Source organism: Scophthalmus maximus, chromosome 14 (assembly GCF_022379125.1).
Source record: "Scophthalmus maximus strain ysfricsl-2021 chromosome 14, ASM2237912v1, whole genome shotgun sequence".
Lineage (NCBI taxonomy): Eukaryota > Metazoa > Chordata > Actinopteri > Pleuronectiformes > Scophthalmidae > Scophthalmus > Scophthalmus maximus.
The window spans coordinates 16825520-16850245 of record NC_061528.1 but is presented as its reverse complement, the minus strand read 5'-3'; the positions used below and the strand labels follow the sequence as shown (position 1 = coordinate 16850245).

The 24726-nt window shown below is 44.2% G+C and overlaps 1 protein-coding gene across 1 annotated transcript; it reads right to left on the bottom strand.

Moving 5' to 3' along the window:
* Window positions 1-8835: 8835 nt before the first annotated feature.
* Window positions 8836-24381, bottom strand: mrasa (muscle RAS oncogene homolog a). The gene is made up of 6 exons (XM_035603962.2): window positions 24172-24381; window positions 16120-16380; window positions 15141-15294; window positions 14085-14184; window positions 12974-13053; window positions 8836-11366 (listed from the first exon to the last, which is right to left on the bottom strand). The coding sequence occupies exons 2-6, from the start codon at window positions 16310-16312 to the stop codon at window positions 11267-11269; spliced, it is 627 nt and encodes a 208-aa protein (XP_035459855.1). The 5' UTR covers window positions 16313-16380; window positions 24172-24381; the 3' UTR covers window positions 8836-11266.
* Window positions 24382-24726: the final 345 nt, after the last annotated feature.

Here is a 24726-nt window from a genome sequence, read left to right as displayed (position 1 = left end):
AAACACGTGAAATGAACCCTTTGACAACCTGTTAGCGCGGCGACAGTAGAGAGGAGAGTTAAAAAAACAAAAAAACAACACTCTGGTTGAAGAGGTCCCTGGAGTATGCACTGTCTCACAAAACAGAAGCATGAATAGGCTGTGATTAATGCATGGTTTTACACCCAGGCAATATTTTTTTTGCCTCCTCTGCTCAATTCAGTCAGGAACACTCTCGTCATAGATTTAACCATTAATTGCAACAAATGGAAATACAGTTAGTCTTGGCGCTGAAGGCTCCATTCTCAATAATGCTCCCTGTATCTAGCCAGCAGCATGCTAGGCCAAGACAGGGGACACGCGATGCAGAAATCCCCCCCATGGGTATACAAGAGTGGGCCCAAGCAACACACCGATTGCCATCTTTAATATTTGAGACATGTTAGGGCTAAAGTAGACAGGTGGAGGCCGGGGGGGGAGGAGGCGAGCTTGGCCAGCGGCAGCGGTGTGTGACAGCACTGGTGTGCAGAGATCAGTGCGGAGGGAGTCGTATTTAAATGAACCGGCCTGAGTGAGGATGGCTGTGATTGGTGTGCAATTGTTCAATCGGCGGGCTGTCAGCCGATTACGGCTGGGGCGTATGACTACCGTGTCCTGCATGAGCTGACGCGAAGCTTCAATTAGTGGAAAAAAAAGGTCATGCACCTATGTTTTCATAAGTTCTCCCACACAGCCTCCCACAAAGGGCCTTCCCACGGTGCTGGGGTCGGATGGCCTGAGCAAGGTTCGACGCGGCCACCCCGACGAAACCTTCAGCGGTGAGAAGACAGTCTCGATATTCCCCCGTGTGAAAAACCTCCCGCAGAAACGCTCCAAGGGTCGCTTATGTCGGACGCCGAAAGACCTGCTTTTCTTCTCGCCTCTTTTCACCGGGAAATTACGGCTTATCTTCAAAGATCCCTGCTTGGTGTGAAGAAAAAAAAGGGCGTATAAAGCAAAGCAGGAGATGTCAATACTTACACTGAATACACAAAGGTTTGCAGAGATGTAACATTTGAGGAAAGTCTAAAATAGTAGGGCTGAGGGAAGAGGGAAAACCTGACATTTTTACCTCTCCATAGAACTGCAGTGTGTTCCTGTGAGGAAAGACCTTTCATTTCACCCGGTTTTGTATTTTTTCCCTAACCCCTATACTGTGATAAACACGGCTCGCCTTTCCCGCGCTGTCATCAGCGCCGGTGTGTTGAATGTGTTGTTAAACGTGGGCCCTGACATCACCTGTACTTTTGAGGGCGGGCTCTCTCTTCGCAACCCTCCGCAGAGTCGACCGAGTGCAATTCCGTCATCGTTCAATGTTGGCCCCTCGCTTTATCACTATGGGTCGGGGGGGGGCGGATGGGAGAAACACAACACCGATGCTTGACTTCCATTTGCAAAACAGAGCCTCAGTCGACTCTGTGAGTCAGTGGTAAACAGAGAAAAGGTTCCTCCTGAGCATTTTGTGTGTTAAAAGCGCGTGAGGCGCCCACACGAACCGATGGTTGCACTTGTTTACGCAGCCAAGTCTCTTGAAGGTTTCACTGCCCAGGGGCACGCAGCCATTGTTCACCCAGCGCTGTTGCTGTATCTTTGCCAAGGTATGTATCCATCCATCGTCTACCGCTTTATCCATTTAAGGGTCGCCAGTCTCAGCTAACATTGGCCGGGCGAGAGGCGGGTTACACCCCGGACAGGTCGCCAGCCTATCACAGGGCCACATGCAGAGACGGACAAGCATTCACTCTCACATTCACACCTACGGTCAATTCAGAGTCTCCAGTGAACCTGACCCCATTCTGCATGTGTGTGGACTGTGGGAGGAAGCTGGAGAACCCCGGAGAGAACCCACGCACACACGGGGAGAACATGCAAACTCCACACAGAAAGGCCCCGGTCGGTTTGAACCGGGACTCGAACCCAGAACCTTCTTGCTGTGAGGCGAAAGTGCTGACCACTACGCCCCCTTTGCCAAGTCATTTTTTTAAAACTCTCCTCACACTATCTGTCTGTGTGATAGTAATCACAGACAGATAGTGTGGACACATTGTTTGGAGAAAAAATGACTCACGCCCCCCTGTTCAAACTAGTGCAGATACAAATCTAAAGGGTACGTTTAGAAGTGCTTTGACGTTTCGCAGCTCCCTTGCATGAAAAAAAATCATGTATTGTCTTTGACAGACAAAGCATGTTTTGCATCGGAGTAAAATTGGCACTGAGTGCCGCCAGGCGCCCAGACAAGCGCGGCCGCTCTCTGCTGCTTGACTTCCGCGAGAGCCTGCGATGAGACAAGAGCAGCTGATTGAGGCAGCGGGCCAGCTCGCTTCCCAGCGTGGAGTTTGTTTTGCAAAGACACAGTATAAATTAGTCGTTCGCGGGATATAATCATTGTGCACAGCCGTATATTGAACAGCATAATGTGTCACCTTCAAAAAAAGACGGCGGTTCATGAGAAGGAAAAAAAGAAAAGACAAGCAGCAGACGTCAGAGAGTGAAAAAGACACAGTCTTAAACGCCGTCTCTGTAACTTTGGCAAAGCCCCCAATGATTTTTTTTTGATTTTTTTTTCCCATGTTATTTCAGTTGGTTTTAAAACAAAAACCTTGGCTTTTTCAACAGTCCTATTTAATGTAACAAAGGCGGATACAGAGGTGGGCATGGGGCCAGGCTTCAAGGACATGAAAAGTGGCAGCAACACCATAGAGTTTATTCTGGGACCCTGGAGATGGCAGAGCATAGTAAGTCCGGTTTATTGAAATACTGAGACAAGGACAAGCTACACATAAGGAGTACAAAGAGGTTTCAAAGAATTTTTTTTTCCACGTCTTCCCAATGACACATCCGAACTATAAAAGGAGCCTTACGACTAGTTGAGCTGCCCGCAATCACGCAGCCAACTTGCTTTCATAGCGATTGTGTTGGTGACACATTATCAGGAACTGCTGTACAATATGTGCAAGACAAAAGGAAAATATGCTGCAAATATATCAACCTCATGGGTCATCCAATCCCTCCCCTCTGTCTGGCCTCAACATTTCGTCGACATATCCTCGATCCTGCGATGCAACAAGGGGGAAAAAAATCTTTCGGCACCCCCTACTACGATCTGCTGTGATAATCCTCACAACCAGCATCCGTTGCACAAAATTGCAGCAGGGACATATAGCTTCCACCTCCGTGCGGAAAGTCACTCCTCAATGGGATTTAGGAATGGGGAGATTGTGGGAGAAACTCCATCGAATAACGTGGGATGGCAACAAACCATTCCCTCACTGTATTTGAAGGATGGAAACTCACGTTGTGCCAAACTATAACATACGAACCACATAACTCTCATGTGTCTAATATATGTGCGACGGGTAATTGTGACTGTTGGTTGCTCTATTTAGCATGTAGGGATTTACACGATGAACACGTGTAGGATTGCATTGGGGAGTAATGTAATTCAATAGCAAATGAACGCAGACCATTTTGATCTGCGAGGCTAACTCGGTGCATTTTGTGCCAAAGTAACTATGAATGACTATAGTCAACTGACCTAAGGTTCATATAAGTAGCCATATAGTTTGACAAAGTTTAACAGTCATTCGACGATTGTGCCACAGCGATTGAGTCCCAGAGCAGCACAGAGACGAGCAGATGTAAAAGCCTCAGCCTTCAGCAAGGGTCGATCTAGCACATCGCTGTTGTTCCCCGCTTGCTGTATATTTAACTCGGTTTTTTTTTGGAGCTTGCTGGGCTGCGAGTTTGTCCTAAAACTGTCCGACTCATCACTGAGCCCTGCTGGATGGACGGTTATCACCAACAGTCAGCCCGTGGGGTTAAAGTTCAGCCCTCCTGGTCGTCTTTCACCAGCAACAAGTATCCAGTATGAGGGGCAGAAGCTCAACTACCTGTCATCATCTGTACAGACGAACACGGCGAGTGTAATGACTCTGATCGGGACCCGGGAGATGATGACGATCGCCGGGGGGTGTTTCATAACTGCCGGTGAGAAGATTAGAATGTGCGGCACATATTCGAAATCAGTTCCGATGTTGTCCAGTCTATACAATACAATATATACAATGGCACTTACCGTTACCTTTCAATTTGCAGACCGTACTGGTGGGAGCCGCTGTGGATGGCACCAACATTGTTCACACCAATGCATTTTGAATGCATGTTTTTTTTTTTATCTAAATGACAAGATTTGTCAGCCAATCATCCCCTTTGTATTTAAAAAAACATAAACAGTTCACGAGTCGTGATGGGGGGTGAAGGAAGGTAAACGTGTTCTGATTATCACAAAAGAGGGATGTATGTATGCATGAGAGGAAGAAAGAAAAATGTTTTGCGTTGTACCAACGGCTCATATACTGTATCATTATAAATAATAAAAAAATGCATCTGGATTAAATTTGCAATCTTTTTTGGGTGCAATATCATTTTTACCCCTCACAAAGTGATAATATACTTTTTTAATATTTAAAAGAATATTATAGAACAATGAAAATTGCATCTGAATTACCTTACATAGCATTTATTATTCTCTGCAATGTCTTATCTGTCATTTTTACAACTGTGGAAGCCATTTAGTTCCAGTCACTCGGACCCTTTGAAACAGAACTATGGGACTAGAGGACTTTTAATCTCTGTTACTTATTACATTTAATTCAGGGGGAAATCGAGGCGCTCAGTGATGTCCTGCAAACTACCTTTGCATGAAATACAGTTGTCATATCGTCAGTGACATAGATGAGGGGATTATATTCTTGTGCATGTGGTTTTGTGAGTTTGTGTCACCCCCATCAGGCTGCACCTTGTAACAATGCCACGCACCGGCGGGCACCTTTCAGTAGCAATCAAAGCACTTCATATAAATTTTCGATATTGAAATGATGTCTACCCTGACGACATGAAACCACAAAACAACAATATAATACCAGTATAAAATTATCATAGTGATATGAAGTAGTATAATGCAACATGAATATAAGAAAAAAACATTTGTACTATATAATCTGGGACATGGTGCTTGTCTATTGCTGTTAAGTGTGACTATTTTCCATTCATTATCAATCTATCCTTGCCAACGTTGTCTTTAATTCAAATGTATTCTAAATTTTTAGAATGTGTGTAACTGCATGATAAATCACTGACTTTTCTCAACCATCTACACAAAAATAACACCACTTGGATTTTTTTTCCTCTCTTGTGGTCACTGCACTAAGCTGCGACGGCGACCGTGTCAGTGGGCGTGTCTTCGTGACAGTGTTGGTGTCCGTGACGAGAGTCTTGGCACGGTGACGGCGGGTCCATGTCCACTGCTCGTCACTTGGCTTTCCTTGCAGAAGTCTCTTCGCGGCTCTAAAAAAGGTGTGCTGTTAGATACACTAAATCACAGAGGAGGCTGTTCATTTCATCTGTCAAATATCTATACATCCATCGTCTACCGCTTTATCCTTAAGGGGGGGTGGGGGGGCTGGAGCCAATCCCAACTTACATTGGGCGAGAGGCGGGGTTCACCCTGAACAGGTCGCCAGTCACATACAGAGACAAACAACCATTCACTCTCACATTCACGGTCAATTTAGAGTCTCCAATGAACATAACCCCATTCTGCATGTCTCTGGACTGTGGGAGGAAGCCGGGGAACCCGGAGAGAACCCACGCAGACACGGGGAGAACATGCAAACTCCACACAGAAAGGCCCTGGTTGGTTTGAACCGGGACTCGAACCCAGAACCTTTTTGCTGTGAGGCGACAGTGCTGACCACCACACCACCGAGCAGCCCTCCGGTCCAATATGTAATCATTAAATTGATCGTTTTGCAGTAACCGCTCAATCACGACACTCAATCCATGCAATCCCAATGCCCCATTCCACTCTCCAGTACCGTTCCTTCCCCACACGATCTGCACAGTCAGAAGTCTGACGTATATTGACTTTTGGAGACGTTGATTTTTATACGAGGAGGGGTGGGAGGGAGACATAGGCTGCCTCCATGTCCTCTAGATATCAGCCAATAGCAAAATGAAATTACAATAGCCAGATTTCTATCAATAGAGTGCAGCTGCATTGCATGTATACCACACAGAGTGTAGAATTTAAATACTGAACAGTCTGCAGGATTTCATCATGCTGGGACCAGCTGAAAGGAATATTGTGACAAGGTCGTGCAGATACACATTGCAGTACAGTGGACATTAGTCTTTGGAAGGTGGCGGGAGCATGCTTTCATCCCAAAGGCCATGATGACTGTATATTGCGGGAAGTGATGAGGTGTTAATGTCAAGATTTGGACGTGAATCAATCAACGACAATACTGAATACCCCTTTTTTTGTTGTTGTTGGAAAAAGTGATTAAGGGTTGAAGTTATACAGTATAGATCACAGGTTGGGATAGTACACACACGCTGGGCATTTCATTCTTTAGCACAGTCTAGGCCCAGATAATAAATTCATTCATTCATCTGAAAATCAGTGATTAAAACAGTTACAGGCTCCTGGAGTAGTACGGCTGCCTTGGCAACATTAGTTCTATTAGGTGGAGATCCGGACAGAACTCTCACAGTGTGAAATATGAAACGAGTGCGGTCGATGAGAAGGCTGACCAGGGTTGCGGTTCAATAAGCCAGGTCCACTGATTTCACACGGACACTCACAGTGATGTGATCTGTGGCGGCCGCACGCTGTTCACACACGGACAGCGACAGCTGACGGGCAGCAACGTGAAAACACCTTGCTGCTCTAATGGTGTGACAAAATGTCAGGCTACCGTACTGAGCACAGTTGGCCCTTTTCTCCCTCGGCAACAACTCTTGTGTCTGATGGAAATGTATTTGTTCAGCTCCACATCTTGCGACTACTTAACGGGTCCTTTTTCTTTTTTTTTATCGATTGTTTGCCATTTGTCGTAGGACAGCATAACATGTTGGAGTTCTTTCTTTTTATTATTCTAAATGTAAAATAACTGTTGCCAACCTTTAAACGGGTTTTCGGGAATTTGGATTATTATAAGCAGGTTTGAAACACTTTAAAGTAATATCTGTTGCCTCACTTTTGGGTTGGATCTGACGTGCAAACATTTGGATTTGCCAAGTGAAGAGGGGAGGTTGAGTTATCAGTTAAAGTGCTGACCCCCAGTGGTGAGAATATCCAAAAGCACCGACAGACGGCGCAGAATCTTCAGCGTTAAGACGAAATGTGTCCAATTTTTGGTCTACATCCCGTTGCATGATGGGAAAATTTGCTTGCCGCCGGTGACGCTGCGTGACCCCACGTTATTCATGGAAGTCAACTTTCCTGATCAAGTGAAGGTTTCATCCAAGCACTCCTGAATCTCTCAAGTTGACCTACATGTCCACATTTGAAAGGTCTAAACTTTAAAGTCAGTCACCCTCCCTTCATTCGCTGCTTGAAACCTTCCCCATCTTCTCAGTAACCCCGAACACCACCCTGCAGCTCTCGCCGCCTCGAGGGGGGGGGGGCATGCATACGAATCAGCCGCAGAGTACCTGTTCTGGGTTTCTCCTGTGTGCCGGCCTTGCCTCACTTTGCCCCCGAGGGGCTGAAATCAATGAGGCAAAATGGAGCTTTCAGCACTCTCACAGTGTCGAACTCAATGGGGCCCGACAGCTCGCAAGATTAATGGGGGAAAGCTTTTCTGCTGAACAAGGAGGTGGACTCTCAGAACATGCGTGGCCGATGTGGAACACGGCTCCGATAACGGGCTATTCAGCATCCGGGGATCGTGTGCGACTCTGCATTTTAATGTCATGTGCCCACCAAAATAAAGCAAACATGTTAAAGTCACAATACTTGTGTTGTATTTTTTTTTTTTTTTATTGAAATATAGTCGAACCCTGAGGCTAGATTAAAAAGGCCGCAGTTTGTTTGTGCCTCGTCTAGCTCCTCAGTCGGACACAACACATCTGTCCAAAAACACACATTACAAAATGGGTGTGAAAACTCCAAATGTTGTTGCTCTTGTTTACATGACCCTTTACAACCTGACCAGGGTAAACACAACTCAAATGAGTGGCAGAACCTCAACAATTTGTGGCAACACAAACCAGTGCACCAATTCAGCTATTTTTGCACCAACCCTACTTCACTTTTCTCAGAAGACTAATCCCAAGAAAGGTGAAGTATGCTTTTATTTTTTTGCTGATAGTTAGATGAGAAGATTGATACCGCTCACGTTTTGAAGCCTCGAGTTTAGCAGATTTGCCCGGAGCCATCTTGGTTTTGTGAAACCAGATGTAACCACGTTTGGAGGAGTGCGCGGTGTCACCTACACCTGTGACATGCACCCATTGGACGGTACTAGCCGTCAATCACACGGTGTCCACGCCCCAATGCATATAGTGCTGTATCGCCTAATTGAATTTAGCGAATGGCCACCATGCTGTATTGAAGAAGACTCGAGACTACAGATGGAGACCTTAAACTCCTCAGGAATATGTTTCACCGACGTTAGAAATCAAATGAGAAGCGTGCCACTTCCTGTTCCCAGCAGTTGGCGGTGTTTTCTAATCGACTCCTACAAACACTGCAACCGGTGGAGTCGCCCTCTGCTGGTCACGCCAGAGAAGACGGGTTTCAAGCACTTCCACCATTGCTGTATACCTTATCTGTCCACAAACCAATCTTCTCATCTAACTCATCTGAATGTCTATTTAAGGGTTTTTCCCGTTGAAATATGAAACATTTAGAATTACAAGTAGGGTGACTTTTCTTTTTCCTTGTTTTGGTCTCCATGCGCGTGTCCACATGTCCACATGAGCTCTGATAAAGCACAGATCCTTACGGAAAAAAAATACGAGGGAGTTTAGTTTAGTTTTTTTGGCCAGGTCTGGGACACACTGAGGTAACAGACAGTAATAAATTATTCAGTTGTTTAAAAAACACTTTGCAAGAATCATATCAATAATCCATATCAATAATACAAAAAGGTATCAAACATACATGATGCAACATTTTGATCAAACACAATCTTTTTTTCTTTTCTTTTCTTTTGTCCCCCACCCTCCACCACGATCCAGAGTGTGTTGTTTCATTGTTATATGCTCAGTACTTCATGATTTTGAGTCCTCGTCTGGAAAAAAAACTCTTTGCAAGGTCCCTTTAACAGTAGGTGCAGATCAATACTGTACTCCATCTTTTGCTGAGGTCGATTTTCCACTTTCATGCTGAGGTGAAGTTGTACGCCATTCAATATGCAAGCCTCCTCATACTCAACCTTCTTAATTCACGACGGAGTACCTTTCCAATGATTAAACTCCCAACTTATTGAATCTCCATTACAGCCGATCGCCAAGGCAACGGGCATACACAGGCACACAGGACTGCAACGCGAATCGCCTATTTGCTTGTTTTTTCTTCTTTGAGTTTTACATTCAAATCGTTTTTTGACCGTGCCTCTCGTTTCACGTTACAGACTGGAACAGAAAACAACATGCCGATAGGAAAGTTAGAGAAAATCGTATTAAAAGTGCAAAAATGTATTTCCTTCGAGAGACAGTATTCATCCAGACAAAAAAAAAAAAGTAGTCCACCGAAACTTTAGTGCGTTAACAGTACAAGCCATTTCATAGGTTATTAAATTGTACATTCCTACCCACCTCACGACTACAAACATGAATATACTGAATGTTTTGTTGCTTCGCGTGTGTGGTTCTTTCCTACAACTACACAGAGTCTGTAGCTGGGTTGACATGGCTTTGAGCCCTCGGAGCATCACGTCTGCCTGTTCGGCGAGGCCGCCTGACTCGGTCGTATTTCCCGGGGCTACAGTATATATCCCCAATCTGAAGGAGCGTCGTCCTTTACCGAGCGCGTTCGAGCGCAAAGTCCTGATATCGGCGGCGCTGTCTGAAAAGCCCCCCAGATTGAAATAAAGTGACATCACATTATTTTGGTTAGTGGCCAGTGCAAATCAGCTTCTCCAGCCCGTTTCAGCTCAGAAACACGAAGCTCTCTTTATACCTCACCTGTCCCACTTTGTTAACTATTTCCTACAGATCATTTGTAAAAACAGCATTGAATTAGTTGACATTGCCACCTATAATTAGATTTCTTTAATATGACAAATATAATTGCAATTTTCTCTTTTATCATGATACAAAAAAATGGAAAGTATACTATACATGTGTCTGTGTGGACCACTTTCCCGTTCTCCCATTCACTTGAATGGGAAAGCGGTCGCAGACTTTCAGACCCCACTCTACTTGCCTGGGCTGTTGTTCATACAGTACTGAAGAAGACCGCACACATCATGCCATTGAAAATGACCCGAGGAGGCAACCTTGACCCAAGGCGGCTCCAATATACTGTCTGTATTTATGGGAAAAATAATCCTTCATATCTGTAAACATGGCTGCTGACACAACAGTGTTGATTAAAAAAACCCTGTTACGTTTTATGTAGAACACCGTACGCCAACTAATCTTACTCTCCTTCACAATTGTAATATCTAAACACGTATTTTAAACAAGTTGATATGGCCATAGCATTTTCACCTGTCCAATCCGTATGACACATCTTCTCTGCGCCGCGTCACATTTCTTTCACTTGCTTACGACACGTCCTGCCATCCCTCGCTCGACTGAGTCGACGCCTCGCAGCCGGAGCGTCACATGACCACGGGGTACACGCTTGGACTCACAGTTCACTCATTGACAACACCGCACGACATCTATTTTTTTTTTTTATCACCACGACAAAAATCACCGTCACCGCTCGCGTATTCATCCCGCTGTGCCCTTAAGATGTGTTCCACCCAGTAGCGTGAAGACAGAGAGGCGATGACCAGTCGGTGGCCGGAGGTTTGTTAAACACGGGGCGCCACTTTGAGCCAGTTCCTCCCGTTTCCTTCCCTTTATCCGTGAGACAAAAGTTCCAATGTCGGGGTGATTCTAATATCTGTACTTTTACCTCAGAGTCTGTCATCTTTGTGCCACATTTGACAGTGAATTAACTTGATAGAGAAACAGTTCATTGTCCCTGTTTTTCTGTGTTTTAAAAATCTCTTCAAAGGGGAACGTAGGTTGAGGGGAGAGTACACAGCACTCACTCCAAGGCAATGTGAAGGGCTGAGGGGACATTCACTTGTCCTTCTGTCCCTCGGGGTCCGTCCAGCCGTTCATCGTCACCCCCCTCCTCCCTTTTGTGCTCCAGTAGCTAACCACTGCTGGGGAATTCCCTGACATCCAAAAGGTACGTGGGGGTGTGTTCTGTTGAGAATGATAACGAGGACGGGGGAGGTCACAATATGGCACAGTGGAACCTGTGGGAGCCCGTGGAACGTTCTGCCCTCCACTTCATCTTCTTTTTCTTTTTCTGGTTGCGCTCGGGGACCTGCTGTCTGTGGGGGCGGAGAAAGGAAAACCAGGTAGAAACGGTTTTACTCAGCAATCTTAACTCAGGTTTCATTTCCTAGCTTTTTCAGCAGTTTTCAGACATGAACTCGCGGAAATTCGCCGTTCACACGTGACCCACGCAGCAGGGAGATTGTTGTCCGATTGTTGTGAGTCAGACGCGTTCACAACAGCAGGACAATTGGGGTAGAGCCTGCGGGAGGCAGGACATGAGGATAATTGTGTTGTGGAAAGCAGTGTTTCTGTTCAGTCATCAACACGCCCACTCGCTTTGAATTCTCCTGCTGTTTTCTCACATGGGATCACTCTGACATTTTTACAAGGGGGCCTGCCAGGACAAGTTCCAGAAAATGTCCGGGGCAACGTTTGCCGACATTTGCCTTCACACGCGGCCCCTCTGGGGAAGTTCAGTCAAATGTCCGGCATGTCTGAAAGCAGCTATAGTCATCGTGTTGGCTGATAATGTTCAATTTATAATGAGACTATTGTATAAGAGCAGAATAATGTCAATGGGGACCACAACTCTGGCTCTGTAAAAAAAAGAACATTCAAATCCACAGAGCAGCACGACAACAACTCACTAGTTGTTATTATAAGTTATTGTTATACCTTGTTTGATGAATCCATACAGAAACCACAGTATTAAAACAACATAGTGTGGCTTTACGAGGGGCTCTGTACTGGTTGGGCCCAAGTCTTGTAGTCCCTGTGAGGCTGTGCTAAGCTAAGCACAATACATACAGTACAGACACGAGAGTGGTACTGATTTTCTTATCCAACTCTCACAACAGGCCTGTTTCCCAAAATGTACCATGAGAACTACCCCATTTAGAGTTTCTTCTGTTAGACACACTAATGTTTTCCCCCCCCCCTAGTTGTTGTTTATTTCTACGTGTCTCCTGCACAAGCAGTTTCATCAGAAACTATATTAGATAACATTAGAGCCAAATCTATGTCAATGGACAAGTTCAGATGCATTAGTGAGGGGAGAAGAGCACAATCGTGTTTTTTATCCGGTCCCTGTACAACTGTCTTTCTACAGTCTGACCACAAGAGGGCAATGTTGATTCACCAATCCACTCCTCAGTTGTGGTACGTCATGAGAGAAAAGAATGCTTTCCTCATGAGTCAGTAACACAGATGGCATTTGTACAATGGGGACTCTCCAATGCTCTGTGGTTCATTTTCTTTCTTTGATACTACAACAAGGCTACTTGTTGCTTATTGATCCTTGCAACAGGACACGGCCTTAAAACGGGATAGGACCACAGAGAAAGCAAGGACATAAACCAAATTCTTCTGAAATTACATGTGTCTCAAGACAGGAAATAGCTCTGGGATTTTTTTCCTTCTCCAATCTTCCTGAGAAGCAGTTTCACTACTCCCAGACACCAGCGTGACCCTCTCTCGGTGCCTCGAACCTCCAAATACATGAAATACACAATGGAAGTAAGGGGGGAATGGATGAGTTGAGACTTTTGTCGCTTGTCCCTATTGCAAGCGAATTTGTCTTACAGTTTTTTTCATTCAAAAATCCAGAGGTCTTTGTGTCATGGAAATTAGTGAGAGGACAGAAGTAAACCTGGAGTTGTACCTTATAACGCGGACCAGCTCATGAAAGGCCTTGTCCACATTCATCGGAGGATCTTTAGCACTGGTCTCAATATAAGTTATCTGAAAAGGCAAGCGGGAAGATGAACAATAAGAACACAGAGTATCAGTGGTATTAGCTGTTTACATACAGGTCGGTGAAATATGAAAAACATGACCGATCTGGCTGAATAGCTTCACAAAAGTACTGGCTGAATTAAAGCAATTACGGTATAGGCCAACATGACACAACTAGAATTTCAACATGCAGAACCAAATGCTTTATAGCTGAGGAACCATAGGAGTCACAAATAACAGCAGTCTGATGACCTGGAACTAATAGAGAATCAAAAAAGGCCGAAACCGCATCAGTGGAATGTTTTGTTATTTTTGTCTCAAATTGACACAGATGTCACAAGCCAGGCGGCATATGAACACAATACGCACGCAAACTTAAAAAGAGGCCCTTTGATCCAAAACAGTAAAGAAAAAACGTCATGACATTAAGAGTCTAAAGAATTTGCATCCAAAGACACTAAAACAAATCCGGCGAATCCGAGCCCTCTCACTGGGCCTGAGAGTTGAGATTAAATGGCTCCACAATAAAAAAAAACATCCTAGATCTACAGTATAAACTGTATAAACTATAGACGGTTAATACTAGCAGATTATATAGTGGGCTCATGAGTTCTCTTTTCACTTGGGGCACATTTCAAAGCCACGAGTGCAGTGATCACTACAAAACTGTATTCCTCTTCTCTTTTTGAGTTTGTATGGTTTTCTGATGAGGGCCTTGTTCATAGTTCTCTCAGATCAGTGTGATCTGTGCGTGCTGCAAGGATGTTTTGCAGATTACAGTGATGCGTCAGTCTATATCATCCATGTTTTCTTGAGATTATCTACAGATTAGGTGCTATTGTGTGCATCATAGTCCAAATTATTAGAAATGGTCTATTTGTGGGAAACAAATCAAACTTTAAATGTTGTTTTCAAGTCGAGTTTCAACCTGACTTCAGATAGAAGGACACGGGCACATACAACTTGGTTAAAGATATCAATGTTACAAAAACAATGTGCTGATAAATAACATGCTTCAGGGAACGTTCACTACTCACATTATGTTTCGCAGCCATCTCTTGGCCCTGGTCAGAGGTGATCTTTCTCAGGTGGACAAGGTCCACTTTGTTTGCCACCAACACCATGGGGAAGGCCTCCCTGAGAGGAAAACGACACAGGAGTGACACACGGCGACCTCAGGTGCCACTTGCACCGGTTTAAAAAGGAAAGAGAAAGTGCGTTGTGTGCTACACAGTTTGTCCGTGAAGTGTCAGATTTCTGCTGCACTTCAATCTTGCAGAAAAAGCGAGCCACGGCGGAGCACCACCAAATATGGACGGACGGCAAGTCGTTAAGTTTTAACGTCTATTTTTGTTCCATCTCAAGCTCCCTTTTATCAGCTGCTGTCGGTCCCTGTCAGAGGGCAGACTCTTCTCTCCTCTCACAACCACTCTGATGGTCTGCAGCTTTAAGAGCGTCGAGCAGGGACGGGACCCTGGTCCCTCATCGTCCTTATCCAGAGAGATATGAAAATGCCACCGATTTTCACTTCCTAATAATCTGGTTGAAATAAATTTCAGGCTTATCCAGCGCCGATCCAATCTCAAATTTGACTTGCCCAAACAGACTTAGAGCAATCAGCTTGGAGGAAAAGTGTAATGTATAATAGAAAGGGGGGAAGAAATAAGACACAGGTTTAAAAAAAATGCATTTAAAAAAAAGTCGAAGAAAACATGTTCCTTAAACAGAAAAAGGGGAAGCCAAGCAGATGTCACAGCAAATTTCAAATCTGTAGAGGACTGTGTTCAAAGATCAAAACGTCACAACAACTTGACAGGTTGGACGTAGAGGTCACATTTCTCATGTGAAAAATGACCAGCTATGGCTTTACGGTGCGTGACGTTTGACACACAACCCCTTTTCTTTTGGTTTCTGGCTTTTGATTTGACTGTTCTCTCCGAGAAAACTCGGGAAATTGTTGTTTTCAACAGGGTTGATGTGGTGCAATTCAGGGCAAATTTCCGCAACAGTGTAAACTTGAACATAAATCAAACACCTTGTCGTTAAGTAACATGAGTTTTGTATGAACAGTCGACTGTTGTGCGTGGACCTACCGGTCCTTGACCCGTAGTATGAGTTGATGGAATCGGTCCACGTGTTCAAAGCTGGCCTTGTCCGTCACAGAGAAGACGATGAGGAAGCCGTCTCCTGTCCTCATGTACTGCTCCCTCATCGCACTGAACTCCTCCTGACCAGCTGTGTCCAGCACTGGGCAGATGGAGGGACATCGATATTACTTTACATTGTACAGCTGCAAAACTCAAGTGGGCAGAAACAGGTGACGGTTCCATTATTCTATTTCTGACTGCACCACCTCTACACCTGATCCAAATTGTCAACCCCACCAGGACCTACCAAACCTGTGATAAAGCATTCTTGTATCTATTGAATAACGAATATGAACTGGCCCCATCTGCAGGCACCATTGAGCAGTTTTGTTATCGAGACCCATTTCAAATTTTAAAATGTCAAGAGTTTTGTTTTTGTTTTGTTTCCCCTGAGACTGTGTGATCACCTCCACCCATGGGTTTTCATAATCCTAATAGAAACACACTTGGAGATTGTGGTGAGCCCATAACCCCGAAAAGTGCCAAGTTCAGGCTTTGGCGACTCTTATGTAACTATTGTGTCCGCTCCAAACGGTTTTCAGGCCTCTGCAAGGAGAGCAGAAGTTCACACAAAGACGCTTTCACATTCACTGTAAAACTGATTTTTTAAATAATTTTTTTAAAGTGGTAAACTCCTAATTCTTTCCAGAGTTTTTTATGCTTCCAGCAAACTGAATACTTTACTTTATGGAGGAAATGATACATCATTTCTCCCACATGCAGCAGCCATTGCAGTCCTTTTCTTTTTCTTTCAAGGAGTTGTCATTTCAAAGCTAGCTCAGTGTGGGAAACAGCCACACACTGTATGGTCGCTCATTGGTCGGCGGTAGGCATGTTTAATTGAAGGCCAAAAGGAAAATTGAAAAATGTATAGAAAAGCAGATGAGCATGGACAGACGGGATCATTCTCATGTTTCCCACTCACCATCCAGTATCGCCCACTGTCCGTCGATCTCCGTGTGTTTTAGATACGAGTCCTCTATCGTGGGATCGTAGTCTGGCACAAAGATCTTCTGGAAGAATTGGATGGTGAGGGCGCTCTTCCCGACACCACCATCCCCCACCACCACCAGCTTGTATGTTGGCAGGTTGTCACTTGGCAGAGCGCTGGTTGCCATGGCTACCTCGACAGCGGTGGTAAGAGGTGGGAAGAAAGGCTACTAGGTGGCTGATGAGACACACCTGGCTGAGATGGAGGACCGGGCGAGACGGAGAGAGGGAAAGACAAAGGGATTGACAACGGAGAGACAAGAGAGAGGGGGGAGAGAACAAGAGAGAGAGGTGTTCAGGTTCTTTGTTGCAAACTGCTTTTTGGTCACCATGGTGATAACAGACCACAGCTTGGAGGAGGGAAAGAGGTAAAAAAAAAAAAAAAATTCAGCACCATTCAGGTCCAACTCGAGCACATATTATCATAGCTGAGAAGCAAAAATTTTAATTTTCTAAGAGAAACGACCACAGGCTCCATGAAAGTAAATTATTGACTTTTGAATGTTTGTTTTGCAGAGAAGTTTGGCGTTTACTTGTCCTTTTATAAGTCAGTTACCTTGGCGCTAACGTCTCACAGCCATTACTGGAGCTGCATCTTCTTAAATTAAACCACACAACGCTGTGACGAGGCAAACGGCAAGATCAGGCTCGCCCACAGTGCTCAAGGTTACCTGACGTTCTGATTTAATGCCTTGTTTTGCTGATATGATATAAATGTTAATGTGCGTGGTGGACGTCAGCATCCACAAAAAGTCATAACCAGAGTAACTTATCACAAAAAGAAAAAAAAAGGACTTCAACTGGTGATGTAACTCAACTGGTTACGACGTTGGCACATGAGACCGAGTTGACACTTCTTTTCGTTTGGAGCCGATGCCGTCCTTTCCCACCGGCCTCTTGTAAAACAAGCCTTAGCCGTGTTCAGCGGGCGTGATCATAAGCGTTTCTGCTGTGGCATCAAAGTCAAGTGTGTCTGTGCTTTTACCACTGCTGTGTTGCCGTTCTGACTTTCGAACGGACAGCGACCTCACTGTCGTATGATCCACTCTCCTATAGTTATATTGGAGCCGTATGCGCTAACGCAAACCAAACATTTCCTGCAGCTTCTGTTTCATATTACCGGCTTTCAACCGACAAACCACAGCAGGCTTTTATTATGAAACAGCTACAGGAAATTAAGCATTATTTGTCATCAAGACGTATTTTCTAAATGCTTTTGTGACAAAATAGAATACCCCCAAACAAGTGGATCTTATTTTTGAATTTTTCAATGTTTAGGGAATATAAAGAAGGATGGTAAAACCTGGTTAGTCTGTAGCCTTACAGAAAGGGTTTTGTAACTGTATGTAAAAGTGTAGAGAGCAAGTCTTGGTGAAATGCATTGAACAAATCAAGGATACACACAGAAACACTGAATGTGTTCACTATGGTAAATTACGCATCTTGAGCTTATCTGTGAAAATGTATATCTCAATACGTCATTGATTTTTGATTTTTTTTTTTTTAAAGAAATTGCAAATGTATTATTTGAGTATGAAACCTTTTTCTACTCGAATTTGATATGTTCACGTGAAGATGTGCAGCCAAAGACTTCTGTGACCCAGACTCATTGAAAAGCAGCAGTGCAAGGACATTGCCCTAAAGTTTTTCGCGGGAGCCTCGTCCTTCTAACCAACCGTTTTCGACTGGTCGACTACTCCTCTCACTCCAAGACCTAGAGATAAGGAGATGTTTTGTTCAGCGAGACAATCCTAACAAATGAACACAATTTTTTAGGATTTTCAAGCTTGAGTACAATTGTCAGATGTAAAAAGCTGATGTTAGGCCAAAAAAACGAACTATACCATTGTTACAGGACATCAGCGTCGCCACTACTAAGCTTCAAACTTATATCTTGATTTGGCGCACGTGCCTCTTCTACAACAGCATTTCATCTAAGAAAGTTACTAGTTTGGAAGAGTGTGCGTATAAATACGACCACGGTGTAAAGGTGGACGAGTGAGAAGATCAGCTCTCTTGTTTGGTGAGATGATGTTTAATGTCCCAGACTACCTTGGTAGACTGGGACAGACACCTTTTTTTTAAGACACTTAAAAGCTTTAAAACTTTGTAGATAAAAATGTGAAAATGTCTTGAGCTTTTGTTAACCATAGACCCTGTTTGAGGCATCTGGGAAATAGAAGTGCAATAGGTGTAACTTATTTCCTGCCTCGCTCTACTAGCTGGTGGTAGACGTTACTATGACTGATTCACCAACTAGCATGCTCCCAATTCCTGCAATGGCTGAGACATTGGCCGAGACAGCTTACATGGCCAGGACTAGAAAAGCACTTTATACATGCAGTCCATTTACCATTTACTAATAGTTCTTCAGTCTGACTTTCCACCGTGTTAAACAAATCTGATATCAAATTGATCTATTCCACCATACTGTGAAACCTTAACATTTACAGATTTTAGGAAACTGTGGCAACAGCCAATAGCAGACAAAAAAAAACACCCCACATTATTTCACTCACTACTAGCATAACAATCCCACCACCCACCCACGCACCATTCCTCCTTCATCCACCAGGAAACAGCTGTCAGCTGGCTGAAGTCCATCCTTTCCTGCCCAGCACAATTGAGGGAAGGAAGATGTTTCCTTCCTTTCCAAAGCCAGTCAGCCTATCAATCAGTCTGCCACAGTGAGACTGCCAGGTTGGGCAGAGAATTTCTTAGCAAAATCTCTGACGTGAAGGGTTAGCCTTAACACCGGTGCCTCTTCAGTCTGTTAGTAGCCAGGCTGTTTGAAAAGTCACAAAACAGTCATGATATTCACTATCCCAATTCAGAGGAAACCGTCAGATTTCCAATGCTGTGCAGAAAAATGAAAACACAACAGCTTGAGAGGCACCATGGAGTCACACAACAAACCACCAGGTTCTCACACCAGCCTCGCCGAAGCAAAGTCAGGTCACGACCTTGTAGGGTGTGTCAGCATTTCCCCCTGCGGGTCTCTTTGGTGGGGTGCACAGTTCTCTGGAACACCACCGGTCTCATTCTGTGAGACTAAAATAAGCCACAGAATCCAGTTTCAACCAGATTCCTTAGGGAGTGGAAACTTGCAAAAGGAAATTTACTATGTGTCCAACCAAAGTTAGTCATCTAACCAATGTGGCAGGCTATATGGCTTTACAAACCACGGAAATTCAGTGGTGCCAGCCACTACAATCTTTCAGCAATGTGCACTGCACATAGGCTGTGTCTACACGAGAGCTCATAAATCTGATGTTTTGACCTTCCAATCACATCAGACTGGCACCACTGACAACTGGGAGTACAAGTTGGAAATTGCCATTAAGTAAGTGTTAGTAGCTTAGTAAGAGTTGTCATTACAGTATTCATTTTTATACATGTCACTCAACAGAAAATAGTGCTCTGATTATGCAGCAGTGCAGAAAATTACCGTCACAGCGAAAAGATGTTTGTGTGCATCTTACGAGAGACAACTGTGCGTCATTTCACTCGATTCTGTACGCGAGCAGCCGATCTCTACGGCTATGGACAACCAGAAAATACAAGTTTCTCCTAATCCACTGTGACGGCCCCAACTGAAGAGCATCAACCACTGATGTATTCAGTCATATTTCAGCGCACCTGTCCACGCTGACACATGACTGCCATGCTAGGGTGCTTTGAACCTTGCATTTGTCTTCACAGTGACGCCATACAGGCTCCCTGGGACATTGAGAAGTGGCTAGTTGCTGCCTTGGGAAAGGATAGAGGGACTTCCCTCTTCACACGGGAACAAAGCAGCAACACAACTCACAGAACAGGAATAAGGAGGGACACAGTACACACTGTACTGCTGCTCTGATATCAACACTCATTGATCATTCAAAAGGAGGCATTTGGACACAAGTTCACCGAGTTCAACATCTATGAAACCAGCCAAGCTGCAGTCACGTGACAAACCAAACTTTTGAAACTCATTTAAGAAATGTATGGTGTAGAATATGGTTTGCAGAAATGCTCCTCTTAACCAAAGATTGCGTTTCTCTTAATGTCGAAACCCTGACTTTTTAGAGCAACATGGTTTTCGATTATTAGTAGAAGCAGGGTTCTGTTTTTTTGTCATGGAGACAAGTGAAGTAAAAGCAATTGTACAATAAAGGGCATCAGTGAACAGGGACAAATACAAATGGAGCTTGACATTTTCACATCAGCATCAATAATGACAATATCTTTTCATGTAGTTAGAAATCTGATCCACATTTTTCTGTTATTATTAATAATATCTCTAACATCTCCTTCAGACAATTACAAATTCAGAGTGCAGTAAGACACAATCTGTCAGTGGATCATTGTACAGGCTAGTTTTTAAAATGCATTACTGCTTGAGCAGCAGTAGGCCCTGCTAATGAATCGGAAACTCCTTTCTCATTATGTATTGTGCGACTATCTGAAATGGGAAGTCACAAAAAGAAAATATCCTAATTTATGTGGTCATTTTGTGGTCAATTTGTTGAACTTTTCAATTTACTTTCTCCAATGATGACATAATTCACACCCAGACCTTTTACACCCGGTGCGACATTTGGCTGATAGGACAAAGTCCAAATAGTTAAATAAAGGGCTCTACAGCAGATCACATGATTGTGGGTCATCATCACCAATGACTAACTTGGCAGTCGTCAGTCTCACGCCTCTGCTAGACAAGCTGCTTGGCCATAAACTGCATTGGTGTCTCTATCATAACACAACATTGTTTTAAAAATGTCTCTGCAGATGAGGCTGCCATTTTCACACAATTGTCAGATGCAATCCAAACATCTCAGTCATGCGCAGTGACTTACTGGGGTCATTTCATGCCCTGGCCCTTCCTTTCATTTACTGAGCATTCACTTCTTTTGACCTTTCAACCAGGCCACAGGACATCATGACTGAACCTCTGACAGGCAGCAGTGACACTGAATGAGCGATTAGCTGCTTTCTTTATATAAACAACTCATTTCCAGTTGCATTTGGAAGAAATAACAAATGGGAGGTACTAAGGGCAAGATGGAGCCTATCTAACACCTGACACAGGGCGACACAAAGTGGGACGTATCGGCGGCAGTGTCTTCGCTAGTTTCAGAACAATACAGACCACGCTGCATAAATAGCAAAAGCGTTTGTGCGCATTGGTCGGGTCTTAAAATGGGGTGTGGTAAGGCAAGCGATTGTACTTTTGACCAACAGAACTGGTGTTATTTTAAGGGCACACTGTCAAGATAATATGGTCCTACGCAAGTGGGTGCACAGTGCATGTACACTCTGCTTCTGTCAGCTTCACACACACACACAGAGAAGGTCTGCTCACCCGCTTTAACTTTGCACACAACCAGATCTGTTTCGCCTGCAGAGATTCTCTCTTATTACCTTGCAAATCCACCATTATACAACACCTGGCTTCCAAAGGGAAAATAGAAGATGGCAGTCTGATCGGTTTATTGCATTACACCCAAAACACACGAGACTGTGTGTAGGTTGTTAAAATTGAGCCAACTTTAGTAACCTGTTATTAAAGGAGACATGTTATGCTTTTTCAGTTTTTTCCCTTTCCTCTAGTGTGTAGTATAGGTTGTTTGTGTATGTAAAAGGTCTGCAAAGTTAAAAAAAACAAACAACGTCTGTGGCAAAGGTAGCTCCTCTCCCCGACAGAAAACACAGCTCCTGAAACGCATCGTCAGTGGTCAGTAGATTCATGATGAAAACAATTCCTTTCCCTTAGTTGTTCTTCACAGTTCTGTTGACCAAACTGAAAATAGGGTTAGGTGAGATAAAACAAGGAAATTTAGTGATTGAACTTTTATGTTTTTTTAAGTTATTTTGCACTTGCCACATGTTGATCGATACTGACATGACAATAACATGCTCAAGTTACTCACATCTTGACTAGAAATGAACAATATTAAAGAGCGATTGTTCATCATTCACCTTGCTTTGATTGATAAGAGTTACAAGAGGGAACTTTGATCAAATATTTCCATGTATTAGTGTTATTATTATTATTATTACTACTACTACATGAACACAGATTATAACATTTGAACAATAATAATAACAAAAACAATGACAAATGATAATAATACTATGGTAAATATTTTGTAATGCATTTGAATGTTGCTGGGGGTTTCTATCCGTGTCCTGTGATGACATTTGTCTAAAGATCACTTAGATGTGGAAATATTACTTCACCATCAGTCGTTTAACATACTGTTTACAATGCATATACCTGGGTCTGTCTCAATTCATTGAAACCCTTCACCTTGGCCTCAAAACCGTATATTCACATCATCCATTCAGACAAATTGACTGAAAATGAATTCCAATAAGAACAGGAACAACTGTAGAAAGAAACCAAACATTGCTATGAAATAAAGTGGCTAGATTCTATTTGTCAACTTTCGCATTATAGGTGTTCTGAGTTACTCCTCTAAGTCTCCCCGTCTTTCTTCACCTCAATACATCGAGACCAATTAGATTTGAAATATGCACATTAAAATGATCTATCCCGGTCATGTTTACGCCCCAATTACCACTCATACAGTAACATACATCAACACGTGAAAGGTGGAATGTCTTAACCTTTTTGCTCTTGAGCAGGGGATATTTGCTTTGCCCCAAGGCTCCTCATGTAATGAGCAAAACATCATCCACCATTTCTAATTTTCTTGCCACATAACTAAACCTGCAAACTTCTGGTCACAAGCCTGCCTTTCCACACTACAGACCAACCCTTTTCTCACACTGTGAAATGTCAGGAGTGTTTCCTCGCTGAGACTTCACACATGCAAGTGCCCATTTGAAGCCGACAGGAATGGGTATTTAATAAGGCCAACACACATGTAATAGATCATCACACGCACACAAAAATCTCCCAGGCGGGAAAACGCAACATCAACTAATCACCCAAAGCGGTAATGTCCCCCCCCCCCGGTGAAAGTTCACAATTAAGCCATTGGGAAATTGTGAATCAGCAGCACACAGAAGTCAGCTAACCGTTACTCTCACAGGCAACGTCATCATCATCATCATCAGCAGCAGCAGCAGCAGCAGCAGCAGGGTTTGACATTTCCATGAAGTTATGATGGAAGGATAAAAGGCAGATCTGTCCCTCAGACAGCCAAATTATCTAATACACTGTGTGTGTGTTTGAGTGTGTGTGTGTGTGCGCGCGTGTGTGTCTCTGTCAACCGACTGGTGCTTCTGAATGATCTCATCCTATGATTTGATATATAAAGAATCTCTCTGTTCTCCCTGTCCAGCTGTTGAATCTGCACACCATCTCCTTCACAGCTGGACATCACAGCTGTAGATAGATAGACACTGTGGTTAACAAAAAAAACAAACATATTACACATGGTGTATTATGTACATGTAGTGAAAGGTTCTGTTTTCATTTCTGACAGACAAAAAAAAATAATAATAATAAAGGACAAGCACTGTGGTTTTTGCCTCGTCCCAAAGGGAAAATGTCTGACACACAGAGGCAAGGCCCGTCTCTCTCTTTCTCTCAGAGTGTGTATGTGTGTGTGTGTGTGTGTGTGTGTGTGTGTGTGTGTGTGTGTGTGTGTGTGTGAGAGAGAGAGAGAGAGAGAGGGGAGGCCGTATGGAAAACCGACAGTAGCCGCCCCTGAATAACAGATTTCTTCATCCCTCCATTGAAGTTTGCGTCAACAAAAAAAAAACCCAGAAAAAAACGTTTTTCCGCAAACGCCTCACAGTCGTTCATCGCGACGTGCTCAGTCAGAAACGAGCTAACCGACAGCGTACCGCACGTTGTCATGGGCCGTAGCAGTGATGACAGTTAGCTGGACCCCCACAAGTTGTCGGCGTACGAGAGAGAGAGAGAGAGAGAGAGAGAGTAGTTAAGTCATTCACATTAAACCGTACGTGTCGCCTTCACGGCCCCCACCGACCCACACTTCGGTCTCAGGGGCAGGAACGGGCTTGCACTCACCGACACGAGCTCCGCCGCCGCTGGACAACGACGACGACAACAACAACAACAACACCAAAAAAGAAAAAGCGACGTCCTCACGCCGACGTATCCCTCCTCATCTCCGTCTTCCTCGGCGTCGAGGCACCGCCGCCCTTTCCGCAGCAGAGGGGAGTGCGCTCCGCCGCCACCGCCGCATCTGCGAAACAATACGTCCAGCAGCTAATCTTTGTATTGCAACAGCTGATGCTATAAATAGAAACGCCCCCAAAATGGGGGGGGTGGGGGGACGGGGGGGGTGAACGTCGTTCGTGTCGCGACATGAAACGATTGAATCCGGCTTCTTTGTCCCCCACTGGGGCATCTGTATTCACGAGCGAATGGGAATGTACATTCGTGTTCTTATAGAAGGCTATTTCGTCGTCAAGTCCTGACATCTCACGCGGAATCAAAAGATCCCCCCCCCTCTTTGTGCGCGAAGTGGACTGTTCCCTTATGTAGCGGACCGCTCTAAAGGGATAGTTCTGTCAAATGTGCCCCTTTCTGATTTAACGGGAGTCAAATTGAGACATTAGG

Bases quoted from the DNA above. Each gene is read 5' to 3' on its own strand.
- mrasa (XM_035603962.2), bottom strand. From the start codon at position 16,312: ATGGCAACCAGCGCTCTGCCAAGTGACAACCTGCCAACATACAAGCTG. The intron at 15,295-16,119 runs GTGAGTGGGAAA...CCATCTGCCCAG, and splicing joins ACAGTGGGCGATACTGGATG to TGCTGGACACAGCTGGTCAG. The intron at 13,054-14,084 runs GTGAGTAGTGAA...TTGCCTTTTCAG, and splicing joins AGATGGCTGCGAAACATAAT to ATAACTTATATTGAGACCAG.